This window comes from Oncorhynchus kisutch, linkage group LG26 (assembly GCF_002021735.2).
Source record: "Oncorhynchus kisutch isolate 150728-3 linkage group LG26, Okis_V2, whole genome shotgun sequence".
NCBI classification, from domain to species: Eukaryota; Metazoa; Chordata; class Actinopteri; order Salmoniformes; family Salmonidae; genus Oncorhynchus; species Oncorhynchus kisutch.
In genome coordinates this window covers 39,983,752-40,009,612 of record NC_034199.2, presented here as the reverse complement: position 1 = coordinate 40,009,612, position 25,861 = coordinate 39,983,752, and the positions used below count along the sequence as shown (strand labels likewise).

At 44.0% G+C, this 25,861-nt stretch overlaps 1 protein-coding gene across 2 annotated transcripts in view; it reads left to right on the top strand.

Moving 5' to 3' along the window:
* LOC109871410 (transmembrane protein 163) overlaps positions 1-25,861 on the top strand; it is a 112,146-nt gene that overhangs the window by 74,104 nt on the left and 12,181 nt on the right. For both annotated transcript variants that reach the window (XM_031806093.1, XM_031806092.1), the window contains exons 3-5: positions 11,472-11,515; positions 12,453-12,544; positions 17,477-17,573. In XM_031806093.1, coding sequence (XP_031661953.1) covers positions 11,472-11,515; positions 12,453-12,544; positions 17,477-17,573 — 233 coding nt within the window. The remainder of the gene's footprint in view (positions 1-11,471; positions 11,516-12,452; positions 12,545-17,476; positions 17,574-25,861) is intronic.

The following is a 25,861-nucleotide window of genomic DNA, read 5'->3' as shown; positions in this document are numbered from 1 at the left end:
GTCTGAGAGTTCTGTGAAGGGGAGGATGAAGGTGGTGATTTGGGAGGAAGGGAAGCAGTCTGAGAGGTCTGTGAAGGGGAGGACGAAGGTGGTGATTTGGGAGGAAGGGGAGCAGTCTGAGAGGTCTGTGAAGGGGAGGACGAAGGTGGTGATTTGGGAGGAAGGGGAGCAGTCTGAGAGGTCTGTGAAGGGGAGGACGAAGGTGGTGATTTGGGAGGAAGGGGAGCAGTCTGAGAGGTCTGTGAAGGGGAGGACGAAGGTGGTGATTTGGGAGGAAGGGGAGCAGTCTGAGAGGTCTGTGAAGGGGAGGACGAAGGTGGTGATTTGGGAGGAAGGGGAGCAGTCTGAGAGGTCTGTGAAGGGGAGGACGAAGGTGGTGATTTGGGAGGAAGAGGAGCGGTTTGAGAGATCTGTGAAGGGGAGGACGAAGGGTGTGATTTGGGAGGAAGAGGAGCGGTCTGAGAGATCTGTGAAGGGGAGGACGAAGGTGGTGATTTGGGAGGAAGGGGAGCGGTCTGAGAGGTCTGTGAAGGGGAGGACGAAGGTGGTGATTTGGGAGGAAGGGGAGCAGTCTGAGAGGTCTGTGAAGGGGAGGACGAAGGTGGTTATTTGGGAGGAAGGGGAGCGGTCTGAGAGATCTGTGAAGGGGAAGACGGAGGGTGTGATTTGGGAGGAAGAGGAGCGGTCTGAGAGATCTGTGAAGGGGAGGACGAAGGTGGTGATTTGGGAGGAAGGGGAGCAGTCTGAGAGGTCTGTGAAGGGGAGGACGAAGGTGGTGATTTGGGAGGAAGGGGAGCGGTCTGAGAGGTCTGTGAAGGGGAGGACGAAGGTGGTGATTTGGGAGGAAGTGGAGCAGTCTGAGAGGTCTGTGAAGGGGAGGACGAAGGTGGTGATTTGGGAGGAAGGGGAGCGGTCTGAGAGGTCTGTGAAGGGGAAGACGGAGGGTGTGATTTGGTAGGAAGGGGAGCAGTCTGAGCGGTCTGTGAAGGGGAGGACGAAGGTGGTGATTTGGGAGGAAGGGGAGCGGTCTGAGAGATCTGTGAAGGGGAAGACGGAGGGTGTGATTTGGTAGGAAGGGGAGCAGTCTGAGCGGTCTGCAGTGGGAGCCTGTTAATTAAGGAGGAAAGAACCGGAAACCAAGGGCTTTGTTTTAACACGCTGCTGCTGCACCAGGGACTTAGTTATCTTTATCAACATGAGACAATTAGCTAACAGACCAAGATAAAGGACTAAATCACGTAAAATCAAATCAAATTGTAATTATCACATTCACAGTTCACTGCAGGTATAAAAGTTACAGTGAAATGCTTGTACGCTAGCTCCCTTAACACTGCATTACAATAATCAATTATTCTGAACAAATAATTTTAAAAAACACTAAGCCATAGCTAATAATGACCCTTTTCGCAACCTCACTCTTATGTAGTACATGCAGACGTGCACCAGTACACACACACACACACACACACACACACACACACACACACACACACACACACACACACACACACACACACACACACACACACACACACACACACACACACACACACACTCCTCAGGGATCTGAATATTCATCATTTGGAGTTACCTGACATTGATTTCTAGAGCATTCCCATTTCCACGAAAGTTTGAAAGTCTTCCTCTGAGCTAGATTCTAGTTTTTTTCTCCTCATTATTTCAATGAACTCTGTGTTTTCCTGGAATAATGGCACTCACTTTGGTGAAGCGTGTTACATTCTGGGTTGCATTACTCTAATATCGTTTTCTCTAAACCACCAATAACCAATAACAACCTATGGACCATTTAAACTACTATAGATTAGAATGGTATAAGATGTTCTCACTGAGATACAGTGTAATAGGACTATACTATAGGAATCAATCTCAGAGCATCAACATTAGCCTGACTAATGGAACAACCAGGCTAGCTAACAGTCTCTCCATGGCAAAGTGGATAAGTTCATGGAAGCAGTGTTCCTTTTCTCCCACGTAATATCACTGGCACTGAGGCTTTTGCCAAGCAGATTATTTCATTTCACATATTCATTGATAGCCATTGAAATCACAAAACCAATTACTGCTGCATTCTCAAGATCAGTCTCTCTCTCTCTCTCTCTCGCTCTCTCGCTCGCTCTCTTTCTTTCTTTCTTTCTTTCTTTCTTTCTTTCTTTCTTTCTTTCTTTCTTTCTTTCTTTCTTTCTTTCTTTCTTTCTTTCTTTCTTTCTTTCTTTCTTTCTTTCTTTCTGTTCTCTCTACACTCAGAGGGGGGTATGTATTGTTCTCTGACAGCACTGCATCTATACTGAACAAAAATATAAACACAACTATTTAAAAAGATTTTACTGAGTTACAGTTCATATAAGAAAATTAATAATAATCAATTCTCTGGCATCAGCTCTGGTGGACATTCACCATGCCAACTGCATGCTCCCTTAAAACTTGAGACATCTGTGGCTTTGTGTTGTGTGACAAAACTGCACATTTTAGAGTGGCCTTTTATTGTCCTCAGCACAAGATGCACTACACCTGTGTAATGATCATGATGTTTAATCAGCTTCTTGATATGCCACAACTGTGAGGTGGATGGATTATCTTGGCAGAGGAGAAATGTTCACTAACATTAGAGAGAAGTAAGCGTTTTGTGCATATGGACAACTTCTTGGATCTTTTATTTCAGCTCATGAAACATGGGACCAACACTTTACATGTTTATATTTTTGTTCAGTGTAAGATTAGAGATGCTATATGGATGCAGATTGCAGATGACCCTCCCCAATTCAGTTGGACTCTCCCAGGATCATTGACTGGTATTACAGGAGGGCTTGGTGGATCACCCCCGCCCCGCCCCTCACCTCTTCTCCCCTCCTTATCACGGCAGCAGGTAGCCTAGTTGTTATAGCGTTGGACTAGTTACCGGAAGGTTGCAAGATCAAATCCCCGAGCTGACGAGGTAAACATATGTTATTCTCCTCCTGAACAAGGCAGTTAACCCACTAGGCTCTCATTGAAAGTAAGAATTTGTTCTTAACTGACTTGCCTAGTTAAATAAAGGTAAAATAAAACATTGGCATCACTCTGCCCTGCAACTCAATTTCCCACCCAGGAATATGGGTCTCTCCACTGGGAAGATGGGATGTAATAAAAGTTTTTTTTTTTGCCACAAATTATTCCTGTGACTATTTGTTCTCATGGAATTAGTATTGATCCCCTCTCAGGGATTTACCCTCGGGTTCATTAAAAGTACTTAGGACTGGGTCCCAACCAGACCCCCATAGTCCCTGTGCCCAAGAAAGGGAAGGTAACCTGCCTAAATGATTACCGCTCCGTAGCACTCACGTCGGTAGCCATGAAGTGCTTTGAAAGGCTGGTCATGGCTCACATCAACACCATCATCCCGGAAACACTAGACCCACTCCAATTCGCTTACCGCCCCAACAGATCCACGGATGACGCAATCTCAATCGCACTCCACACTGCCCTTTAACCCCCTGGACAAAAGGAACACCTATGTGAGAATAATGTGCATTGACTACAGCTCAGCTTTCAACACCATAGTGTCCACAATGCTGATCCTCAACACTGGGGCCCCTCAGAGGTGCATGCTTAGTCCCTTCTTGTACTCCCTGTTAACCCATGACTGCGTGGCCAAACACGACTCCAACACAATCATTACATTTGCTGACGACACAACAATAGTAGGCCTGATCACCGACAACGATTAGCCAGCCCATAGGGAGGAGGTCAGAAAGCTCTCCCTCAATGTGAGCAAGAAAATGGAGCTGATTGTGGACTACAGGAAAAGGTGGCCGAACAGATCCCCATTAACATCGACTGGGCTGTAGTGGAGCGGGTCGAGAGTTTCAAGTTCCTTGGTGTCCAACATCACCAATGATCTATCATGATCCAAACACACCAAGACAATCGTGAAGAGGGCACGACAACACCTTTTCCCCCTCAGGAGACTGAAAAGATTTGGCACGGGTACCCAGATCCTCAAAAAGTTCTGTAGCTGCACCATCGAGAGCATCACCGCCTGGTATGGCAACTGCTCGGCATCTGACCGTAAGGCACTACAGAGGGAAATGCATACAGCCCAGTACATCACTGTGGCCAAGCTTCCTGCCATCAAGGACCTATATACTAGGCCGTGTCAGAGGAAGGCCCAAAACATTGTCAAAGAATCCAGTCACCCCAGTCATAGACTGTTCTCTCTGTTACCGCACGGCAAGTGGTACCAGAGCGACAAGTCTGGGACCAAAATGCCAAGCCATAAGACCGCTGAACAATTAATCACATGGTCACCCAGACTATTTACATTGACACCCCCTCCTCCATTTGTTTTTGCACTGCTGCTACGCGCTGTCTATTACCTATACATAGTCACTTTACCCATGACTACATGTACAAATGACCTCAACTAACATGTACCCCCTCACAAGCGGTCAGACAAGTGAAAATTATGGTCAGTAAAGAAAACTTTCAGCTCGTCTCCCAATTAAAAAATTGTGTCAATCTGCCCCAGATATGGACCGTTAGTGGAATTCCCGCGAGAGTGTAACGGTTCATGTTATGCCAGATGCCAGATGTTAATTATTTGACGAGGCTACCTGTATTTGAAATTGTGTTGTTATTTCGCTGAACACTAGATTGTTCAATTTTATTTTTGGCAGTGAAACGAGGCTGCTCAGGCGAGAGAGAAAAATGTCACCCAAATGTATAGCCCCGTTGGAAAATATAAATAGACTGTTTGAAAATGTGAGAAAAAAAATGTGAATCACGTTTTTATTTGGCGTACCCCCCCCGCCGGCATTGCTCGTACCCGTTCCCCAGTTTGGGAATATCTGCGCTAGGGGAACGGGCCTGCCTGCTGAGGTCAGAGAAGACATACAGACTCAAATTTCTAGCCACTTTAATAATTAATAATCGGATGTAATAAATGTGTCACTAGTCACTAAACAATGCCACTTTATATAATGTTTACATACCCTACACTACTCATCTCATATGTATATACTCTACTCTATACCATCTACTGCATCTTGCCCATGCCGTTCGGCCATCGCTCATCCATATGTTTATATGTACATATTCTTATTCATCCCTTTACACTTGTGTATATAAGGTAGTTGTTGTGAAATTGTTAGATTACTTGTTAGAATTTACTGCATTGTCAGAACTAGAAGCACAAGCATTTCGCTACGCTCGCATTAACATCTGCTAACCATGTGTATGTGACCAATAACATTTGATTGATTTGAGCTACTTTTCTCAGTGTAGCCAACCTACTTTTCTCTGTTACTTTTCTCAGTGTAGCCAACCTACTTTTCTCAGTGTAGCCAACCTACTTTTCTCTGTTACTTTTCTCAGTGTAGCCAACCTACTTTTCTCAGTGTAGCCAACCTACTTTTCTCTGTTACTTTTCTCAGTGTAGCCAACCTACTTTTCTCAGTGTAGCCAACCTACTTTTCTCAGTGTAGCCAACCTACTTTTCTCTGTTACTTTTCTCAGTGTAGCCAACCTACTTTTCTCTGTTACTTTTCTCAGTGTAGCCAACCTACTTTTCTCAGTGTAGCCAACCTACCTTTCTCAGTGTAGCCAACCTACTTTTCTCAGTGTAGCCAACCTACTTTTCTCTGTTACTTTTCTCAGTGTAGCCAACCTACTTTTCTCTGTTACTTTTCTCAGTGTAGCCAACCTACTTTTCTCTGTTACTTTTCTCAGTGTAGCCAACCTACTTTTCTCTGTTACTTTTCTCAGTGTAGCCAACCTACTTTTCTCTGTTACTTTTCTCAGTGTAGCCAACCTACTTTTCTCCAGTAAAATGGCAGATTAACTTTAAACAAAACATTAGAAAATGTAGCCGGTTACATTCTTTCTATGATAAACATTGATAACAAACATGCATCATTTTTGCAAAAAAGAGTTGCTCTTTCATTGTCAGCTCATTTACTTGTGTGGCTACCAGCCACATCTGTTGTCATCTGATGAAAATTAAGCTATTTTCTGCTGAATGTGTTGCACTAATGTATTTTCTGAAAAGAAAAAGTATAGTTGCATGTCCGTGATCAGTCTATTGAAGCAAAGAACACTGTTGACTTTCAATATAAAACCACGACCCCTGTCAATACACAGCTGGACTCACCTGCTCACGCTTTCACCCCTTGTGCCATTTACAAACAAACACTCGACTGGCTCAGCTTCATCATGCAAAATAATGTGACAGGTTAAATGAAGAACGTGATCCATTTTATCTCCTAACATACTGCACAAGTTAACTGCAGGTATATACTTAGTAAAAAGTAGCAACAAATGTAAAAATGTATTAAAAAACTAATGGTATTGACAAACTATCCAATGGCTATTTCCAAATACCCCAGTATATGGTATACCAGCCAATGACAGCCTAGGAACAGTGGGTTAACTGCCTGTTCAGGGGCAGAACGACAGATTTGTACCTTGTCAGCTCGGGGATTTGAACTTGCAACCTTCCGGTTACTAGTCCAACGCTCTAACCACTAGGCTACCCTGCCGCCCACAGGTAGCCAAGTGTAATGTTGCAGCTTCTGTCCCTGGGCTCAGATTAGCCATTCCTGCCAACTGAACGACACAGCCTTGGCTTTTGCGTCCACCCAGTCACAGTCCTTACATAACAGGCTGATAATTAGGACTTTACGGCTGTAGATAAAACCCTTACAGGTTACAAGAATCTCTATCTCAGATCTTCTTGGGTCTTTGCAGGCGTTTAGGGCCAAGTCCCTAATCACTGTCTTAGGGAAGGTAGTCATTACAGTACTAAAATGAGACTTGATTTAATATATCTAAAAATGAAAAACTGATTCTTGAGTGTGGTGTGACTGAGTTAGTGAGTGAGTCTGTGTGTGTGTGCAGTATATCACCAGATTTATATGTACACATTATGTCACATTACTATACAGTACCAGCCAAAAGTTTGGACACATCTACTCATTCAAGGGTTTTTCTTTATTTGTACTATTTTCTACATTGTAGAATAATAGTGAAAGCATCAAAACTATGAAATAACACATATGGAATCATGTAGTAACCAAAAAAGTGTTAAACAAATGTCTTTTTTTAAATTATATTTGAGATTCTTCAAAGTAACCACCCTTTGCCTTGATGACACTTTTAGCCATACATAATGGCACTAATATGAAGTTTATGCATTAGGCATATCACTTCTTCACTATAACTTAAAAAGTTTCATCTAAACGCAGCATGGCCTGGAATATCTCAGTGTAAACTTACTTACTTACTTACTTACTCTAAGTTAATGTCTGAAGTTTTTCAAGATGCTGTGGCAAAGTCGTAGTCATATACAGTACCAGTCAAAAGTTTGGACACACCTACTTATTCAAGGGGTTTACACACCTCCAGGCTGTGTAAAGGCTATTTGACTAAGAAGGAGAGTGATGGAGTGCTGCATCAGATGACCTGGCCTCCACAATCACCTGACTTCAACCCAATTGAGATGGTTTGGGTTGAGTTGGAAAAGCCAACCAACAAGTGCTCAGGAAAAGCCACAAATGAGTGCTCAGCATATGGGGGAACTCCTTCAAGACTGTTTGAAAAGCATTCCAGGTGAAGCTGGTTGAGAGAATCCCAAGAGTGTGCAAAGCTGTCGTCAAGAAAAACTGTGGCTACTTTGAAGAATCTATATTCTATATTTTAACACTTTTTTGGTTACTACATGATTCCATATGTGTTATTTCATAGTTTTGATGTTTTCCCTATTATTTTACAATGTAGAAAATAGTCAAAATAAAGTATAACCCTTGAATGACCTTTGACTGTACAAATGTGTATCTGACATGTTGAGAAATTAGGTAAAGAATTGAGATGTGTTTAGTTGCCGCTGAGAGTGACACTGCTATTTGTCTCACTTAGGGAAATACCCAGTCTCACTTCTCTGATCAGTGTTGGACATAGAGAGGGAGAGAGAGAGGGAGAGAGGAGAAGATGAGAAAAGGCTGTCTGAGTTAGAGGGGATGGTCGAAGATGAGGAGGGAAGAGTTACACAATTTAACTTTAATACTGCGGAGACAGAGGAGCCACCTCTCTGTTGACAACATTTTCTACAGAATACAACAGAATAAATTAGATTCAAAACTCTCCTGTATGTTTTCCACTGAAGATGATGTATACATTGTGTGTAAGAATGAATCAGATGTGAATATGTCGATACTGCAGTCATCAAGCCAACAATGGTAGCAGCCTCTATCAACTATAACAACAACCTCGTCTGTATCTTTCTATATCTATGTCCTCTTCCCCAGCTACAGGGCTGCTTGTCTGCCAGGCCTGGTTGACTCCCTGATAAATCTGTGTTATCAGCTGAGTACTGTGGTATTTTGCTTTGCTTTTACACTGAACTGTTTTTTTCTGAGATGCCGAGTGCCTCTGAAAGCAAAGCTGAGTAAACCAATTACTAACAGTATATCAGCAACAGAGAATAGAGCGAGATTGATGTTTTCATGTCTTCTCAAGAGTCTTATTCATCCTATAAATACTGAGCGATGTTTCTTCGACTTTCTTCAACTAACCTCACCAAGGCTACACTCATTAGAATGGCTCAATACCATCAACCACCAGCCCCTCCCTTCCTCCCTCCCATCACCCACCAGCTCCCTCCCTCCCTCCCATCACCCACCAGCCCCCTCCCTCCCTCCCATCACCCACCAGCCCCCTCCCTCCCTCCCTCCCTCCCATCACCCACCAGCCCCCCCCCCTCCCTCCCTCCCATCACCCACCAGCCCCCTCCCTCCCTCCCATCACCCACCAGCCTCCTCCTTCCCATCACCCACCAGCCCCATCCCTCCCTCCCTCCCATCACCCACCAGCCCCTCCCTCCCATCACCCACCAGCCCCCTCCCTTACATCACCCACCAGCCCCCTCCCTCCCATCACCCAACAGCCCCCTCCCTCCCATCACCCACCAGCCTCCCTCCTATCACCCACCAGACCCCTCCCTCCCATCACCCACCAGCTCCCTCCCTCCCATCAACCACCAGCCCCCTCCCTCCCATCACCCACCAGCCCCCTTACAGGCTTACCTTGGTCCCTGACCCATTTCACCAGCAAGAAAGCCTCTCTTGCTGTATTCCCAATGTCCCTCTTCATTACCTCACATGGTTTCTCTGCATGGATTAATGATTCCTCTTTGAGCCGTGACAAAGATACAATTGCTATTGTTATAGTCTAGCTGCTGTGCTGGTTAGAAATTCTCCAGTTGGTGGCAAGGCTAATGATTAGAATCCCTGTAGTGACCTGCTATACTATTCGTCTTCTTCTGGGTTCTGTATCTGTTATGGGGAAGTGCCTTAAGTTGTGGCAGCATGCATCCCTGGTTCTATGCCGCTCATGGTCTGTATGTCTGCTAATGTGGGTGCGGTGCTTGCAGACTATCGTCCTGGGGTACTTCCCAAATGGCACCCTATTCCCAATACAGGTTACTGAAGACGTGGAGATTAATAAACCAACGCTGAGCTGTTACGGCAGTTGGTGCCATCTGTGTTTCAGCAGAAAGAAACATCACTGTTTTGACCAGGGCACTGTATATGGAATTGGGTGCCATTTTGTGATGCAGTCCTGGTCTGGGAGAGGAGAGCGTGGAGCCTAGGCAGGCCTTGACAGGCTGTGTTGGCTGGCATCCTGGTGTCTCGATCCAGCCTCTCTCCAGACGGCCTGGGCTGGGAACACACTAAGCCAGGGCTCCCTGTAGAGGACTGGATATTGACAGTACAGCCAACAGATCCACTCATCCTGCTTCACCCTGTTATGCTGTCTCAGCTAACAGACTGTTGTATCTCTTATGTTTTATATGCAAGCGACACTGACGTTTTCATGTTTTCTTAAGACTCTTGTACCTCCTATAAATACTGAGCGATGTTTCTTAGACTTTCTTCAACTAACCTCACCAAGGCTACACTCATTAGACAGGCTCAATACCATCAACCACCAGCCCCTCCCTTCCTCCCTTCACCCACCAGCCCCTCCCTCCCTCCCATCACCCTTCAGCCCCTCCCTCCCTCCCATCACCCACCAGCTCCTCCCTCCCTCCCATCACCCACCAGCCCCTCCCTCCCTCCCATCACCCACCAGCCCCTCCCTCCCTCCCATCACCCACCAGCCCCCTCCCTCCCTCCCATCACCCACCAGCCCCTCCCTCCCTCCCATCACCCACCAGCCCCTCCCTCCCTCCCATCACCCACCAGCCCCCTCCCTCCCATCACCCACCAGCCCCCCTCCCTCCCATCACCACCAGCCCCCTCCCTCCCATCACCCACCAGCCCCCTCCCTCCCTCCCATCACCCACCAGCCCCCTCCCTCCCATCACCCACCAGCTCCCTCCCTCCTATCACCCACCAGCCCCCTCCCTCCCATCACCCACCAGCCCCTCCCTTCCTCCCATCACCCATCTGCCCCTCCCTCCCATCACCCACCAGCCAGTCTGCCAGTGTCGTACCTTCATGCATCGTGGGTCTGTCTGTCACCATGGCACCCTTCACCACAGAACCTTTTTAAGCCTTCTAAGACCCAGACCATCATAACCTTTATGGCAGCCATTGAGTGGTAGATCAAATAGACTGCGAAAAAAACCCTGGTGAAGAGAAACAAACTCTCCTCCAGCGCAGTTCTCACTCAGACTGCCCGTCTCCATGGTGATCTTCCTCGCAACAGGGAGTCCTGTGTGACTGTTGTCGACCTGAAAACGAACGCATCACAGAGGAAATTTTAAAGCCCTCAGCTTCACAAGCCAGAAGGAACAGAACACGATGTTGTGAACAGGAGAATATCGGGACAGAATCAGATGAAAAAAGCGTGTTATTATAACCAATGAGACTCAGTCAAATGCTACTGACGCACAAGATGCTTCAATGGATCATTCTTCTATTGCATTCTCAACTCTAACAACTGAGTATTGAAAAGGAATCGAATGGAATGTGTTCACAGACCATTATTCTCAATGTATTTCAACCCTTCCCTGTGTAGGATTATAAATGTTCAAATCCATACCATTTTTTGCTCAGAGATGAGTACAGCAAAGTGCTAGTCTGTGAATAATTAATGCTCCTCTTAGGTGTGCTGATAATATGAATTATGTACAAACAGAATAGGTTATCAGTGTTTTGATCTTTCTCCCAACCAGGGAGAGAACTCTTCCATAATAAAAAGTGTGTGCATGTTTGCGTGTGGGAGAGCAATATTTACATGGATGTTACAGTAACCATTCCTTTTGCTGTTAGAACCCGATGCCTTTTGTTCCCCAGGCAACCATTTATTTTCTCTCCCTCTCTCTCTTCTCTCTCCCTCTCTTCTCTCTCTCTCCTCTCTCTCTCTCCTCTCTCTTCTCTCTCTCTCTCCTCTCTCTCTCCTCTCTCTCCTCTCTCTCCTCTCTCTTCTCTCTCTCCTCTCTCTCCTCTCTCTCCCTCTCTCTCTTCTCTCTCTAGCTGTTTCATTCATGAGACACAGCGCATCAGCCTTCGGATTTGCCGTGAGTTCCATTTATACATATTAATTAGTCATAAAGTCACGGTGTTCATTTATTAACGCTGGTTGGGTTCGGATGCGATGCTGCCATCGTCTCCTTGGTAACAGCCAGGGAAGCATGAGAACACATCAGAACACTGTGATAACAGAGCAGTCCCCACAGACCATGGAAATAGAATCCCTTCTGTTTTTATTTATATGCCACAGACACTGTAGGAGGAAGCTCTGGTTTATTTCTTCACTTGGATCCCCATTAGCTTTTGCAGAAGCAGCAGCTACTCTTTCTGGGGCCACAAAAAAAAAACACAAAACATAACAAAACACTGACACACTGACAGACAAGTCACACAAATGTTTTATTCAACGATATACAAACAATACAACTAATATATAAAACAAACAAGAATGGCGTCTAGAATTAAAGCACCCTATAATTCCATGTCAGGTATACCAGGACAGGTTACTGAAGACATGGATGTTGATAACAACACTGAGCTGTTAAGGCAGTTGGTGGCATCTCTGTTTTAACAGAAAGAAACGGCACTGTTAACGTGTGTGTTTCCCCACTTTGTCCAAGGAATTAATATCCCAAAGTAATGGTGTGCTAGTTGGTAGCTATAGCTGCATGAAACCAGAGGGTAGCAGAATAATTACAACCACAGTGAGTGTGTCTGGTAGTGCCTGCGGGCTTGAGTCCGTCTTCAGACTGCTGAGCTGTAGTAGTAGTATGCCGTTAATGGCACCACAGGGGATAGATGTGTTGATCTCACAGTACAGAATCCTGCTGTTCAATAACCACGCTACTCTAGTGGAAAATATAGGGAGTTTAGGGTAGTAGTGGAATGGATGGTGGGACTGTAGACAGTGAATATGATGCATGTTATTTTACTATTTTACTATTTGATGCATCCCCACTGGAGACCTAATGCCTGTCTTTACAGTTTGACGCCACGTTGGACGTGCTATCTTCAATCATCGTGCTGTGGCGTTATAGCAACGCAGCAGCTGTCCACTCTGCCCATAGGGAATACATGTAAGTAAAACGGCCACAAAATTGAACGTTGCGTGGTGTTCCCAAATAGAATGTTCCGTGTTCACCAGCATAGAAACAGTTCTCCCCTAGTAGCCTACTGGATTAAATCAAATGTTCCTTGAATCTATATCAGTGTCTTGTACATAGGGCTGTGGGGGTCATGACACTTTGTCAGCCGATGATTGTCAAGCAAATAACTATTAATGTAAACAAATATATAATCTGCTGGCATTCACACACAGCCTACAAGCCACTGATGCAGACCTTTGGAACATCTACATTTTGAGAAGTCTAATAAAATCCATGTAATCAAGCCCACACCATCACAATTTAGACAGGTCTAAAGAAACATGATCTGAAGAAAATATACTCTACCTCAGAAGAACAGAATAGTGTACTCTGAGTTGTCCTTGTGTTAGGCCCTGATCTGGCTATGCCATATGGCTGTGCGCTACACTAGTTCATTTAGCAGACAAGAATTGTTTAGAATTCTGTGGCATTATTTAATATTATTTTATAGAATGAAGAATACAATTGAACAAAGCTGAATAAAATAGAAAGGATCTTTTCCCCAGTTAATTTCAGAGGGAGGGCGCACAAGCAGCTATTCTGTGTTGAGTGGTTAACAAAGATATAGGTCCTCTTATATGCTTCATTTAGAGTTATTTATGTAACTTTAGTTGTGATACAAACATTGGGCTATATGTTTTGATTTTTAATACATACTAAGGCTGCATGATGCGACTCTAATGATGCTTTGAAAAAAGTTGCATGAAAGGCATGAGCTCAGGAGACTCTTCATCAGTCTCTCATTCACAATTTTACAAGCACTTGATAATGCCTCAAATTTCCTACAGTGCCTTGCGAAAGTATTCGGGCCCCTTGAACTTTGCGACCTTTTGCCACATTTCAGGCTTTAAACATAGAGATATAAAACTGTATTTTTTTGTGAAGAATCAACAACAAGTGGGACACAATCATGAAGTGGAACGACATTTATTGGATATTTCAAACTTTTTTAACAAATCAAAAACTGAAAAATTGGGCGTGCAAAATTATTCAGCCCCTTTACTTTCAGTGCAGCAAACTCTCTCCAGAAGTTCAGTGAGGATCTCTGAATGATCCAATGTTGACCTAAATGACTAATGATGATAAATACAATCCACCTGTGTGTAATCAAGTCTCCGTATAAATGCACCTGCACTGTGATAGTCTCAGAGGTCCGTTAAAAGCGCAGAGAGCATCATGAAGAACAAAGAACACACCAGGCAGGTCCGAGATACTGTTGTGAAGAAGTTTAAAGCCGGATTTGGATACAAAAAGATTTCCCAAGCTTTAAACATCCCAAGGAGCACTGTGCAAGCGATAATATTGAAATGGAAGGAGTATCAGACCACTGCAAATCTACCAAGACCTGGCCGTCCCTCTAAACTTTCAGCTCATACAAGGAGAAGACTGATCAGAGATGCAGCCAAGAGGCCCATGATCACTCTGGATGAACTGCAGAGATCTACAGCTGAGGTGGGAGACTCTGTCCATAGGACAACAATCAGTCGTATATTGCACAAATCTGGCCTTTATGGAAGAGTGGCAAGAAGAAAGCCATTTCTTAAAGATATCCATAAAAAGTGTCGTTTAAAGTTTGCCACAAGCCACCTGGGAGACACACCAAACATGTGAAAGAAGGTGCTCTGGTCAGATGAAACCAAAATTGAACTTTTTGGCAATAATGCAAAACGTTATGTTTGGCGTAAAAGCAACACAGCTCATCACCCTGAAAATACCATCCCCACTGTCAAACATGGTGGTGGCAGCATCATGGTTTGGGCCTGCTTTTCTTCAGCAGGGACAGGGAAGATGGTTAAAATTGATGGGAAGATGGATGGAGCCAAATACAGGACCATTCTGGAAGAAAACCTGATGGAGTCTGCAAAAGACCTGAGACTGGGACGGAGATTTGTCTTCCAACAAGACAATGATCCAAAACATAAAGCAAAATCTACAATGGAATGGTTCAAAAATAAACATATCCAGGTGTTAGAATGGCCAAGTCAAAGTCCAGACCTGAATCCAATCGAGAATCTGTGGAAAGAACTGAAAACTGCTGTTCACAAATGCTCTCCATCCAACCTCACTGAGCTCGAGCTGTTTTGCAGGGAGGAATGGGAAAGAATTTCAGTCTCCCGATGTGCAAAACTGATAGAGACATACCCCAAGCGACTTACAGCTGTAATCGCAGCAAAAGGTGGCGCTACAAAGTATTAACTTAAGGGGGCTGAATAATTTAGCACGCCCAATTTTTCAGTTTTTGATTTGTTAAAAAGTTTGAAATATCCAATAAATGTCATTCCACTTCATGATTGTGTCCCACTTGTTGTTGATTCTTCACAAAAAAAATCAGTTTTATATCTTTATGTTTGAAGCCTGAAATGTGGCAAAAGGTCGCAAAGTTCAAGGGGGCCGAATACTTTCGCAAGGCACTGTAAATAGCGAATGGAGGACGCTATTCCCATGGTTAATTTTCATACCAACCGTGTAGGTTATAATCCTGTTGAAAAGATAAGCAATGTGTTTAATATTAGGAAGGTTGAGAAAAATAAATATAGTAGGCCCAGCCTATAGAAAGCTGATGGGATCCTCCTCTTTTTAATAGAGGCCATCATTCTGTTTTCTCACGCAATTGCATAGCCTATAGAAATGTTGCGCAACAGGAGCTCATGGGCTCTCATGAAGTGTTTGATTAGATTTTTGATAACATTTGCATTGATGTCAGAGTGATTAGAGGGACAATAGAGTGCCGAGTACCAGGTTACCAGGTTGTTAGCAAGTTTGGTAGGCTACTAATGACCATCAGCAGCATCAGAGCTTGGAGAAGCCTAATTAGCGTGACTAAACGGTCACGTGGAATTTGACTGCCGTCATGACTCATGACCGCCGGTGTGGCGGTAATACGATCACCATAACAGCCCTACTTGTACATGACTATATTGAGCTGTTATTACATGTATTTTTTGTCCAGGCAGCCTGGTAGAATGTATTCTAAATTACTCAAATGTTAAACATATGTACAGTATATCTTCAACAGAGTTATAGGATACAGTATACCATCCACAGTGTTACAGGATACAGTATATCTATCACAGTGTTAGTGGGGTTCATCCTAGTTCATATCTTGATCCTGGTTCGACAGCATCGCACTGTTACTTCCTAATCACTGCAGGTTCTACAATGATAAAGGACACCGACACCCGTCTACCATCCATCTTATGTATGCCCACTGTAGGGGGATGGGAGTACAGGAATGTAGGGGGGAAGGGATGGATGGATGAAGACATTCTCATTCTCAGTCAAAACCAGAGATAAATGGGGAAGTAATGACGAAAGAAGAAAACGACATCTTTCTCCGGCTCCAAAGAGGCACTAAACTGTGAAGCTGCTGGAACCGTTGCCAGGAACCCAGAGAACTGACACATTTCACTTTTGTTTAATGTGAACAGATCTCCCCTTCCTCTCTATGCCTGATTAAACCTGTGTTAAAATAGCACTCACAAACAGCTCTTGGTCCCTGGAGAACCAGTACAGCAATTCAAGTGTACCACAGAGAGGTGAAGCTAACAAAAACTGCAAGGCAATTTGTTAACTTTAAAATGTATTTTAGTTCAGATTTTTTCTTCCATTTTTACAGGATGATGACAACGGAATCAACCCTCAGTAAACCCATGTAACGCACAAATTATAATTTATACACTTTATACAATTTATGCATATATCACACTAAATAATCCTACATTTACCACATGAAATCTACACTATTAGAAAAAATACTTGCTAAGTAGAACCAGGGTTCTTCGGTTTTTCCCCATAGGGAACCTTTTTGGTGCTGGATAGAACCCTTTGTAGTGTGTACGGTTCTTCAAAGAACTCCCTCCCACCCCAAAGAACTCCCTCCCTGCCACCCTCTATGAAGAACTCTCTATGAACGGTTCTACCAAGAACCATTTTATCATCTAAAGGTTCTTCCTAGAACTGTCTGTGAAGGGTTCTACCGATAAACCTTTTTGTTTTTGCAGGGTTCTTCCTAGAACCCTCTATGAACGGTTCCACCAGCATTATTATCCTTTAAATGTCACTATTTATGACAATACATGAAATACATGACATATCATAAGGCCTTATTTTGAGGGCCTAGTTATACCCTAACACAGTGTTGTTAGAAATTTCCTGGTTTATAGGCCACATCAGGGCTCATTATCAAGTCACATGATGTTGGCTTGCAAAGTGATGTATAATTCCTGTTGGAATCCATTCAGAGTTAGGATATCCAACAAGTTGAATTGTTAATCACCTGCAACCTATATTCAGAATGACTGCCAGGGTAGGGAAGAATGGATACTGAGACTACCTCAAACATTTGTACTGGAACAAACATCTCAGTAACGGGTGCAACACATCTAATTATTAACAGATTGGATTTATCTTTGTGTAGCATAAAATGAATCAACCAAGCAACGTACTGTACATACAAAAACACTGATATTAAAGCAAATCAAACCATTCTGAAAATCTCCCTGCAACAGAGCACGCTGGGAAATATTATATATTGTTATATGTAGAACCCTTCTTGCCTTCCAAAGAAACCTTCTTGCCTTCCAAAGAATCATCAAAGAACCCTTTCTTCCAAAAGGGGTTCTTCTGATGAAAACAGTTGTTGGTAGAATCCTATCCCCCCACAAATAACCCTTTTTCTAAGAGTGTAATGGTATGGTGATAGTATGGTATGGTAATGGTATGGTATGGTAATGGTATGGTATGGTAATGGTATGGTATGGTATGGTAATGGTATGGTATGATAATAGTATGGTATGGTAATGGTATGGTAATGGTATGGTATGCATTATGTGGTAATATGTTTTGGTTTCTGTCTGTCCACAGAGCGTGTGTGGTCCTTGGGGTGGTCTTCATCTTGTCCTCCCTGTGCATTCTGGGAAAAGCCATCCATGACCTGGCCACCAAGCTGCTTCCTGAAGTGGTGAGAGATGCACACATGCGGACATGCACGCACGCACGCACACACACACACAAATAGACACAAATGCTCACAGCTGCAAACACCAACACAGAAAACCCTGTAGTGAGACATCAGTGTGATGAATCAGTTATTTTAGAATCTTACCTCAAAGTCGTCGCCATGTTTTATATACCAGGAGATGTCTTTTTATAGCCCCCTTTTTCTACCTTGTGATGTCAAAGAAGTCTTCCTCTGCCCCTCTCTGATTCACCTACCCATGTGGTGAAGTGCAAGGCCTGCTGAGGTTAAGGCAAGGCAAAGGAAGCAGAGAAAGGAGTGGCTCGGTTAATCCTGGAATAGTCTCATCTCACTGCTGCCAGGAAATGCAACCTGTTCTACACTTTTGTAGATTGATGCTGCGGTAGAGATTTAAAAAGGTTGCCTCATCAAACCAACAACATTTCCATTCTAGATAGATAGCTATATAAGGTATGCAATGGCAGTTATCAGCCCTTATGGCCCTTACCATTTATTCCATTATATATAATTAAGTGCACAATCTTCACATATCCAATGTGATAATATAATTGTAGGATATTGGTTTGAAGGTGTAAATGTTTCAATGAATGCAATTGAACCTCAACCCTCACATTTTCTCTCACTTTCGCATTCTCTCTCTCACTGCCTCTACTCTCTCTCTCTCTCTCTCTCTCTCTCTCTCTCGCTTTCGCTTTCGCTCTCTCTCTCACACTCACTCTCCCTTTCGTTCTCTCTATTTGCTGTCTCGGTTGGTAAATGATGGTAAATGATTGATTTCTCTCTGATTTGGAGCCAACACCAGTAATCAGTGAAGCTGTAAAGTCTTTTAAGTCTGCTTCATGGCAACGGAGCGCCAACAGCTGTTGTGCGATGTAACCACGGGTCTGAAAACGACCAATTAGCTGCTCATTACCACGACAATCAAATCAAATCAAATCAAATCAAATTTATTTATATAGCCCTTCGTACATCAGCTGATATCTCAAAGTGCTGTACAGAAACCCAGCCTAAAACCCCAAACAGCAAGCAATGCAGGTGGAGAAGCACGGTGGCTAGGAAAAACTCCCTAGAAAGGCCAATACCTAGGAAGAAACCTAGAGAGGAACCAGGCTATGTGGGATGGCCAGTCCTCTTCTGGCTGTGCCGGGTGGAGATTATAACAGAACATGGTCAAGATGTTCAATGTTCATAAATGACCAGCATGGTCGAATAATAATAAGGCAGAACAGTTGAAACTAGAGCAGCAGCACAGTCAGGTGGAAGTTGAAACTGGAGCAGCAGCATGGCCAAGTAGACTGGGGACAGCAAGGAGTCATCATGTCAGGTAGTCCTGGGGCATGGTCCTAGGGCTCAGGTCAGTTGAAACTGGAACAGCAGCATGGCCAGGTGGACTGGGGACAGCAAGGAGTCATCATGTCAGGTAGTCCTGGGGCATGGTCCTAGGGCTCAGGTCCTCCGAGAGAGAGAAAGAAAGAGAGAAGGAGAGAATTAGAGAACGCACACTTAGATTCACACAGGACACCGAATAGGACAGGAGAAGTACTCCAGATATAACAAACTGACCCCAGCCCCCCGACACATAAACTACTGCAGCATAAATACTGGAGGCTGAGACAGGAGGGGTCAGGAGACACTGTGGCCCCATCCGAGGACACCCCCGGACAGGGCCAAACAGGAAGGATATAACCCCACCCACTTTGCCAAAGCACAGCCCCCACACCACTAGAGGGATATCTTCAACCACCAACTTACCATCCTGAGACAAGGCTGAGTATAGCCCACAAAGATCTCCGCCACGGCACAACCCAAGGGGGGGGGGGGGGGCGCCAACCCAGACAGGATGACCACAACAGTGAATCAACCCACTCAGGTGACGCACCCCCTCCAGGGACGGCATGAGAGAGCCCCAGCAAGCCAGTGACTCAGCCCCTGTAATAGGGTTAGAGGCAGAGAATCCCAGTGGAAAGAGGGGAACCGGCCAGGCAGAGACAGCAAGGGCGGTTCGTTGCTCCAGAGCCTTTCCGTTCACCTTCCCACTCCTGGGCCAGACTACACTCAATCATATGACCCACTGAAGAGATGAGTCTTCAGTAAAGACTTAAAGGTTGAGACCGAGTTTGCGTCTCTGACATGGGTAGGCAGACCGTTCCATAAAAATGGAGCTCTATAGGAGAAAGCCCTGCCTCCAGCTGTTTGCTTAGAAATTCTAGGGACAATTAGGAGGCCTGCGTCTTGTGACCGTAGCGTACGTATAGGTATGTACGGCAGGACCAAATCAGAGAGATAGGTAGGAGCAAGACCATGTAATGCCTTATAGGTTAGCAGTAAAACCTTGAAATCAGCCCTTGCTTTGACAGGAAGCCAGTGTAGAGAGGCTAGCACTGGAGTAATATGATCAAATTTTTTGGTTCTAGTCAGGATTCTAGCAGCCGTATTTAGCACTAACTGAAGTTTATTTAGTGCTTTATCCGGGTAGCCGGAAAATAGAGCATTGCAGTAGTCTAACCTAGAAGTGACAAAAGCATGGATTAATTTTTCTGCATCATTTTTGGACAGAAAGTTTCTGATTTTTGCAATGTTACGTAGATGGAAAAAAGCTGTCCTCGAAATGGTCTTGATATGTTCTTCAAAAGAGAGATCAGGGTCCAGAGTAACGCCGAGGTCCTTCACAGTTTTATTTGAGACGACTGTACAACCATTAAGATTAATTGTCAGATTCAACAGAAGATCTCTTTGTTTCTTGGGACCTAGAACAAGCATCTCTGTTTTGTCCGAGTTTAATAGTAGAAAGTTTGCAGCCATCCACTTCCTTATGTCTGAAACACATGCTTCTAGCGAGGGCAATCAGGAAGTAAAGGAGCTGATCCACAGCCCAGCCCAGAGTACAGGTCTTCACGGGTCCAAAAAGTTGGACCCAATATGTGTAAATATATTTAGAGACCCATTCCGAACGGAGTGAGAGAGGTGCCACTCTAACAGGCAGGGAGGGGCCGTACTGTTATCGAGTGACATGGGGAGCAGTACACTAATAGCTGCCATAGCTATGTTTTATATCAATCAATATGATGCACATGGGGACAAAGATCATACTTTTTGGAGAAATGTCCTCTTGTCTGATGAAACAAAAATAGAACTGTTTGGCCATAATGACAATCGTTATGTTTGGAGGAAAAAGAGGGAGGTTTGCAAGCCGAAGAACACCATCCCAACTGTGGCAGCATCATGTTGTGGGGGTGATTTGCTGCAGGAGGGTCTGGTGCACTTCACAAAATAGATAGCATCATGAGGAAGCAAACATCTCAAGACATCAGTCAGGAAGTTAAAGCTTGGTCGCAAATGGGTCTTCCAAATGGACAATGACCCCAAGCATACTTCCAAAGTTGTGACAAAATGGCTTAAGGGCAACATAGTCAAGGTATTGGAGTGGCCATCACAAAGCCCTGACCTCAATGGAAAATTTGTGGGCAGAACTGAAAAAGCGTGTGCGAGCAAGGAGGCCTACAAACCTGACTCAGTTACAGGAATGGGACAAAATTCACCCAACTTATTGTGGGAAGCTTGTGGAAGGCTAACTTGACCCAAGTTAAACAATATAAAGGCTATGCCACCAAATACTAATTTAGTGTATGTAAGCTTCTGACCCTCTGGGAATGTGATGAAAGAAATAAAAGCTAGAAAGAAATTATATTATTCTGACATTTCACATTCTTAAAATAAAGTGGTGATCCTAACTAACCTAAAGACAGGGCATTTTAAATGTCAGGAATAGGGAAAAACTGAGTTTAAATGTATTTGGCTAAGGTGTATGTAAACCTCCCACTTCAACTGTACAAGCACTGTAATTTAAATTTAACATCCTTGGTTGCTACATCCATTTATGCAATACCATGATATACCCATTGATTAGTGAAAAATATAACTTATAAATACCTCATGAGGTTAGTTCTACTGTCGCACCCCATCAGAGCATAACATATTAGCTTGTTTTACGCCAATGTTTTTAAACAACGTAAATGTAAATAAACACTATATAGCCTCAAAACTTGGATAAAACTATTATTTTGATATCATGGATTGCCAGTCCTTGCATCCATAGCTTTGTCTATGAATTTGAGAGTGGTTACTGTACATTTCTCCATGCTCATCCCTCAGCTTTTTACCAAATCAGAGATGTTTGGAATTGCAGGAAATTAGCTTGAACACTGCAACATTTGTTCTCCGATGACGAGGTGGGCCTTTAGAATGTTTCTTCCCAGGGCCGATGACATGCACTGCCAAAGTCAGAGTAAAACTCCTTGTATGCTATTTCTATCTCACTCAGGTTGTGAGGGGTTCCCTGAAGAATTTGCTATCACAAAAGGGGTCCCCGGCCCAAAAAGTTTGAACCCCTGCTGTATAATTAAGCAATAAGGCCAGAGGTGGTGTGGTATATTGCCAATTTTTTGGGGGTCATGCCCGCATTCAGGGCTCAAACCACCCATTTTATAATACATTTTAGACTCTATAGTGATTGATTGAACAGGCTCCATCGGGCCTGTCTTCACATACTCACGCACATTCTCACAATCTCCCTCCAACTCTCTGTGGCCTGGCTCTGTCTATTTCACATCATCCCTCTTAATCCTTCTCCCATTTGTCTCTGCTTCTCTGACTCTTAACAGTGATGACTGTGAGGGAAGCGAGTTTAAAAAGAGTCGATACAATCTTTCGCCTGACAGATTTTTACTGTAGTGTCCAAATGTAACTCACCTTCCTACAGCAATCTTTCTTTAACCCTAGTGTCATTTATACCCAACGCAATCTGATGTCGAAGCGTCGAGGGTTAGGTCTACAAAATTGCACGTCTGTGCTTTTAATTTCAAATCTGTAACAACGATGTCAAACTTTTCACCTTGCTGTTGTACACGACAGCGAAACACAAAACGTTGTTAATATGTGCCGTTCTTCTTAGGTGAACAATATGCATCAAAAGGATCCAGTCCCTCCGTGAACTCATCTTAATCCTCGTCATTTGTGAAGGTATTGAATATATTGATCCCTGTGGTCCCGCTATAGAAGAGAGCAACGTGAAGGTATTGAATATATTGATCCCTGTGGTCCCGCTATAGAAGAGAGCAACGTGAAGGTATTGAATATATTGATCCCTGTGGTCCCGCTATAGAAGAGAGCAACGTGAAGGTATTGAATATATTGATCCCTGTGGTCCCGCTATAGAAGAGAGCAACGTTCACCCCTGGTACCATGTATTACTTTGTGGGTTACATCGAGCAAAGACGACCATCAAATCAAATCAAATCAAATGTATTTATATAGCCCTTCGTACATCAGCTGATATCTCAAAGTGCTGTACAGAAACCCAGCCTAAAACCGCAAACAGCAAGCAATGCAGGTGTAGAAGCACGGTGGCTAGGAAAAACTCCCTAGAAAGGCCAAAACCTAGGAAGAAACCTAGAGCGGAACCAGTGTAACGGCGTTCGTCGTTTGTAGAAAGAGAGTCGGACCGAAATGCAGCGTGGTGGTTACTCAAGACTTTAATGAAGAAAAAGGTGATACATGAAATAACTATAATAAATACAAAAACAACAAACGGAACGTGAAACCTAAATACAGCCTATCTGGTGACACTACACAGAGACAGGAACAATCACCCACGAAATACAAGGTGAAACTCAGGCTACCTAAATACGGTTCCCAATCCGAGACAACGAGAATCACCTGACTCTGATCGAGAACCGCCTCAGGCAGCCAAGCCTACACTAGACACACCCCTAATCAACCACAATCCCAATACGAAACACAACACGAAACACAACACATAAACCCATGTCACACCCTGGCCTGACCAAAATATATAACGAAAACACAAAACACTATGACCAAGGCGTGACAACCAGGCTATGTGGGGTGGCCAGTCCTCTTCTGGCTGTGCCGGGTGGAGATTATAACAGAACATGGCCAAGATGTTCAAATGTTCATAAATGACCAGCATGGTCGAATAATAATAAGGCAGAACATTTGAAACTGGAGCAGCAGCACGGTCAGGTGGACTGGGGACAGCAAGGAGTCATCATGTCAGGTAGTCCTGGGGCACGGTCCTAGGGCTCAGGTCCTCAGAGAGAGAGAAAGAAAGAGAGAATTAGAGAGAGCATATGTGGGGTGGCCAGTCCTCTTCTGGCTGTGCCGGGTGGAGATTATAACAGAACATGGCCAAGATGTTCAAATGTTCATAAATGACCATCACACCATCAATCATAGTTAATGAGTTTTTAACGTTATTCTGCCATTGACACACATAAACCACAGATGATGTAAAAGAGTGCTGTAAACCATCACTCAGAACCACATTGATGCAGGTCCAAAGACTCATTTGGCTCATCTTCTAAACAGTCTCAGTAGGCTCATCTATAGTTAACCTGCCTGGGCCTGTGGCCAGATCAAATCTACCCCAGGGGTCCATTGTGCTGCACCCACCCACCCACCCCCACACACACACACACACACACACACACACACACACACACACACACACACACACACACACACACACACACACACACACACACACACACACACACACACACACGCACACACACACACACACACACACACACACACACACACACACACACACACACACACCTGGCCCTGGGTTGTGAGGCGAATCATCAGCCTGACCAGATTAACTGGTCCGGGTGCTAGTAAGAGACAGTGTATAGTGGATAGAGGTCAGGAGACAGTGTATAGTGGATAGAGGTCAGGTCTAGTAAGAGACAGTGTATAGTGGATAGAGGTCAGGTCTAGTAAGAGACAGTGTATAGTGGATAGAGGTCAGGTCTAGTAAGAGACAGAGTATAGTGGATAGAGGTCAGGTCTAGTAAGAGACAGTGGATAGAGGTCAGGTCTAGTAAGAGACAGTGTATAGTGGATAGAGGTCAGGTCTAGTAAGAGATAGTGTATAGTGGATAGAGGTCAGGAGACAGTGTATAGTGGATAGAGGTCAGGTCTAGTAAGAGACAGTGGATAGAGGTCAGGTCTAGTAAGATGGTGGTGGTGGTAGCTCTGTGTGTATGTGTGGATTGCCTGGATGTGATTCCTCTCACGTCCACCCTCCCTCTCCCTCAGTGGCCAGTGAGTCTGGAACCTGATTAAAAATGGAGGAGTTAGATTGGTTTCCCAGCTGCTGTGTGGAAGTGGACCTTTCATTTGAGACAGGGATAAATGACAGAAAGAAAGGAAAAACACCTTCTGTCTCTCTCTCTCTCACACAACCGACTCACAGACAGAAGGTGTTTGAGTCTGAACATGCAGAGGGAAGGGAGGATATCTCCATATTAGATAGAGGAACAACCAGTAATGTTGTTCAGTATTGATTCCAGACCGCAGTTTGACGCGGTAAAGGCTGCTGACATGAGGAATAAGAGGGAACACTCAAAATGTACTGGGGTGCTTTGGGGAGGGTTGTGTGATTCTGTTATTCAATGTGTTTTAGCAGTAAGGCCAAATAAAATGTTTCAGCAAATAATTGTGTAAATATATTTTTTTGTTACTTCAAGGGGTCTTAAAATTTCAAATCAAATAGCAAAATTATCCTTGGTATGACCGTAATACATTTCCATATAGCTTAGTAGTACCCCCTTCCCCGACTAAGATAGGGCTTAGACTGTTTAGTGGCTAAAATAAGGGGTCAAATACATGTAAATAAAAAATAACTAATGTTTCCTGATCTTTTTTCCATTTCCCAGATACAGGACAGACAACTCAGAACAAACTTAATTTTCATCTTTAACTGTTGATCCATTTAGAATCTGTTATTCAATGTGTTTGTATATGCTGGCTTAGACAGGTCTTAGACTCGTATGTGTTCAATGTTGCCTGTAAAATAGGCCTACCTGGTAGAATGATATATCACGATGGCAGGGTATGCAAAACATTTGTATCTGGGAACTTAAATATCTGAAGTGAGCAGTACTACCTTCATATGAGTAATACAAATGCAGTTTTTTTGAGTAAGGTATACGTAAATGTAACGCCCCCACTAAGCCACGCCTCTAATAACTTCAAGGTGTGCCTTGCCTTTTCGATTGAACTGTAGACTTACCACCAATGACTGTATTTGTTAGTGACAGAAATTTTAATTTTCAGTCCTGTGGCCTTCACCAAGTGAGTTCCTAGGTGAATAGTATCATTATAACTGAACCATTACATATATCTTAAGGCCTTATACAGTGGCCTGAAACTCCTAGTTTACAGGCCACATCAGGCCTGCAAGT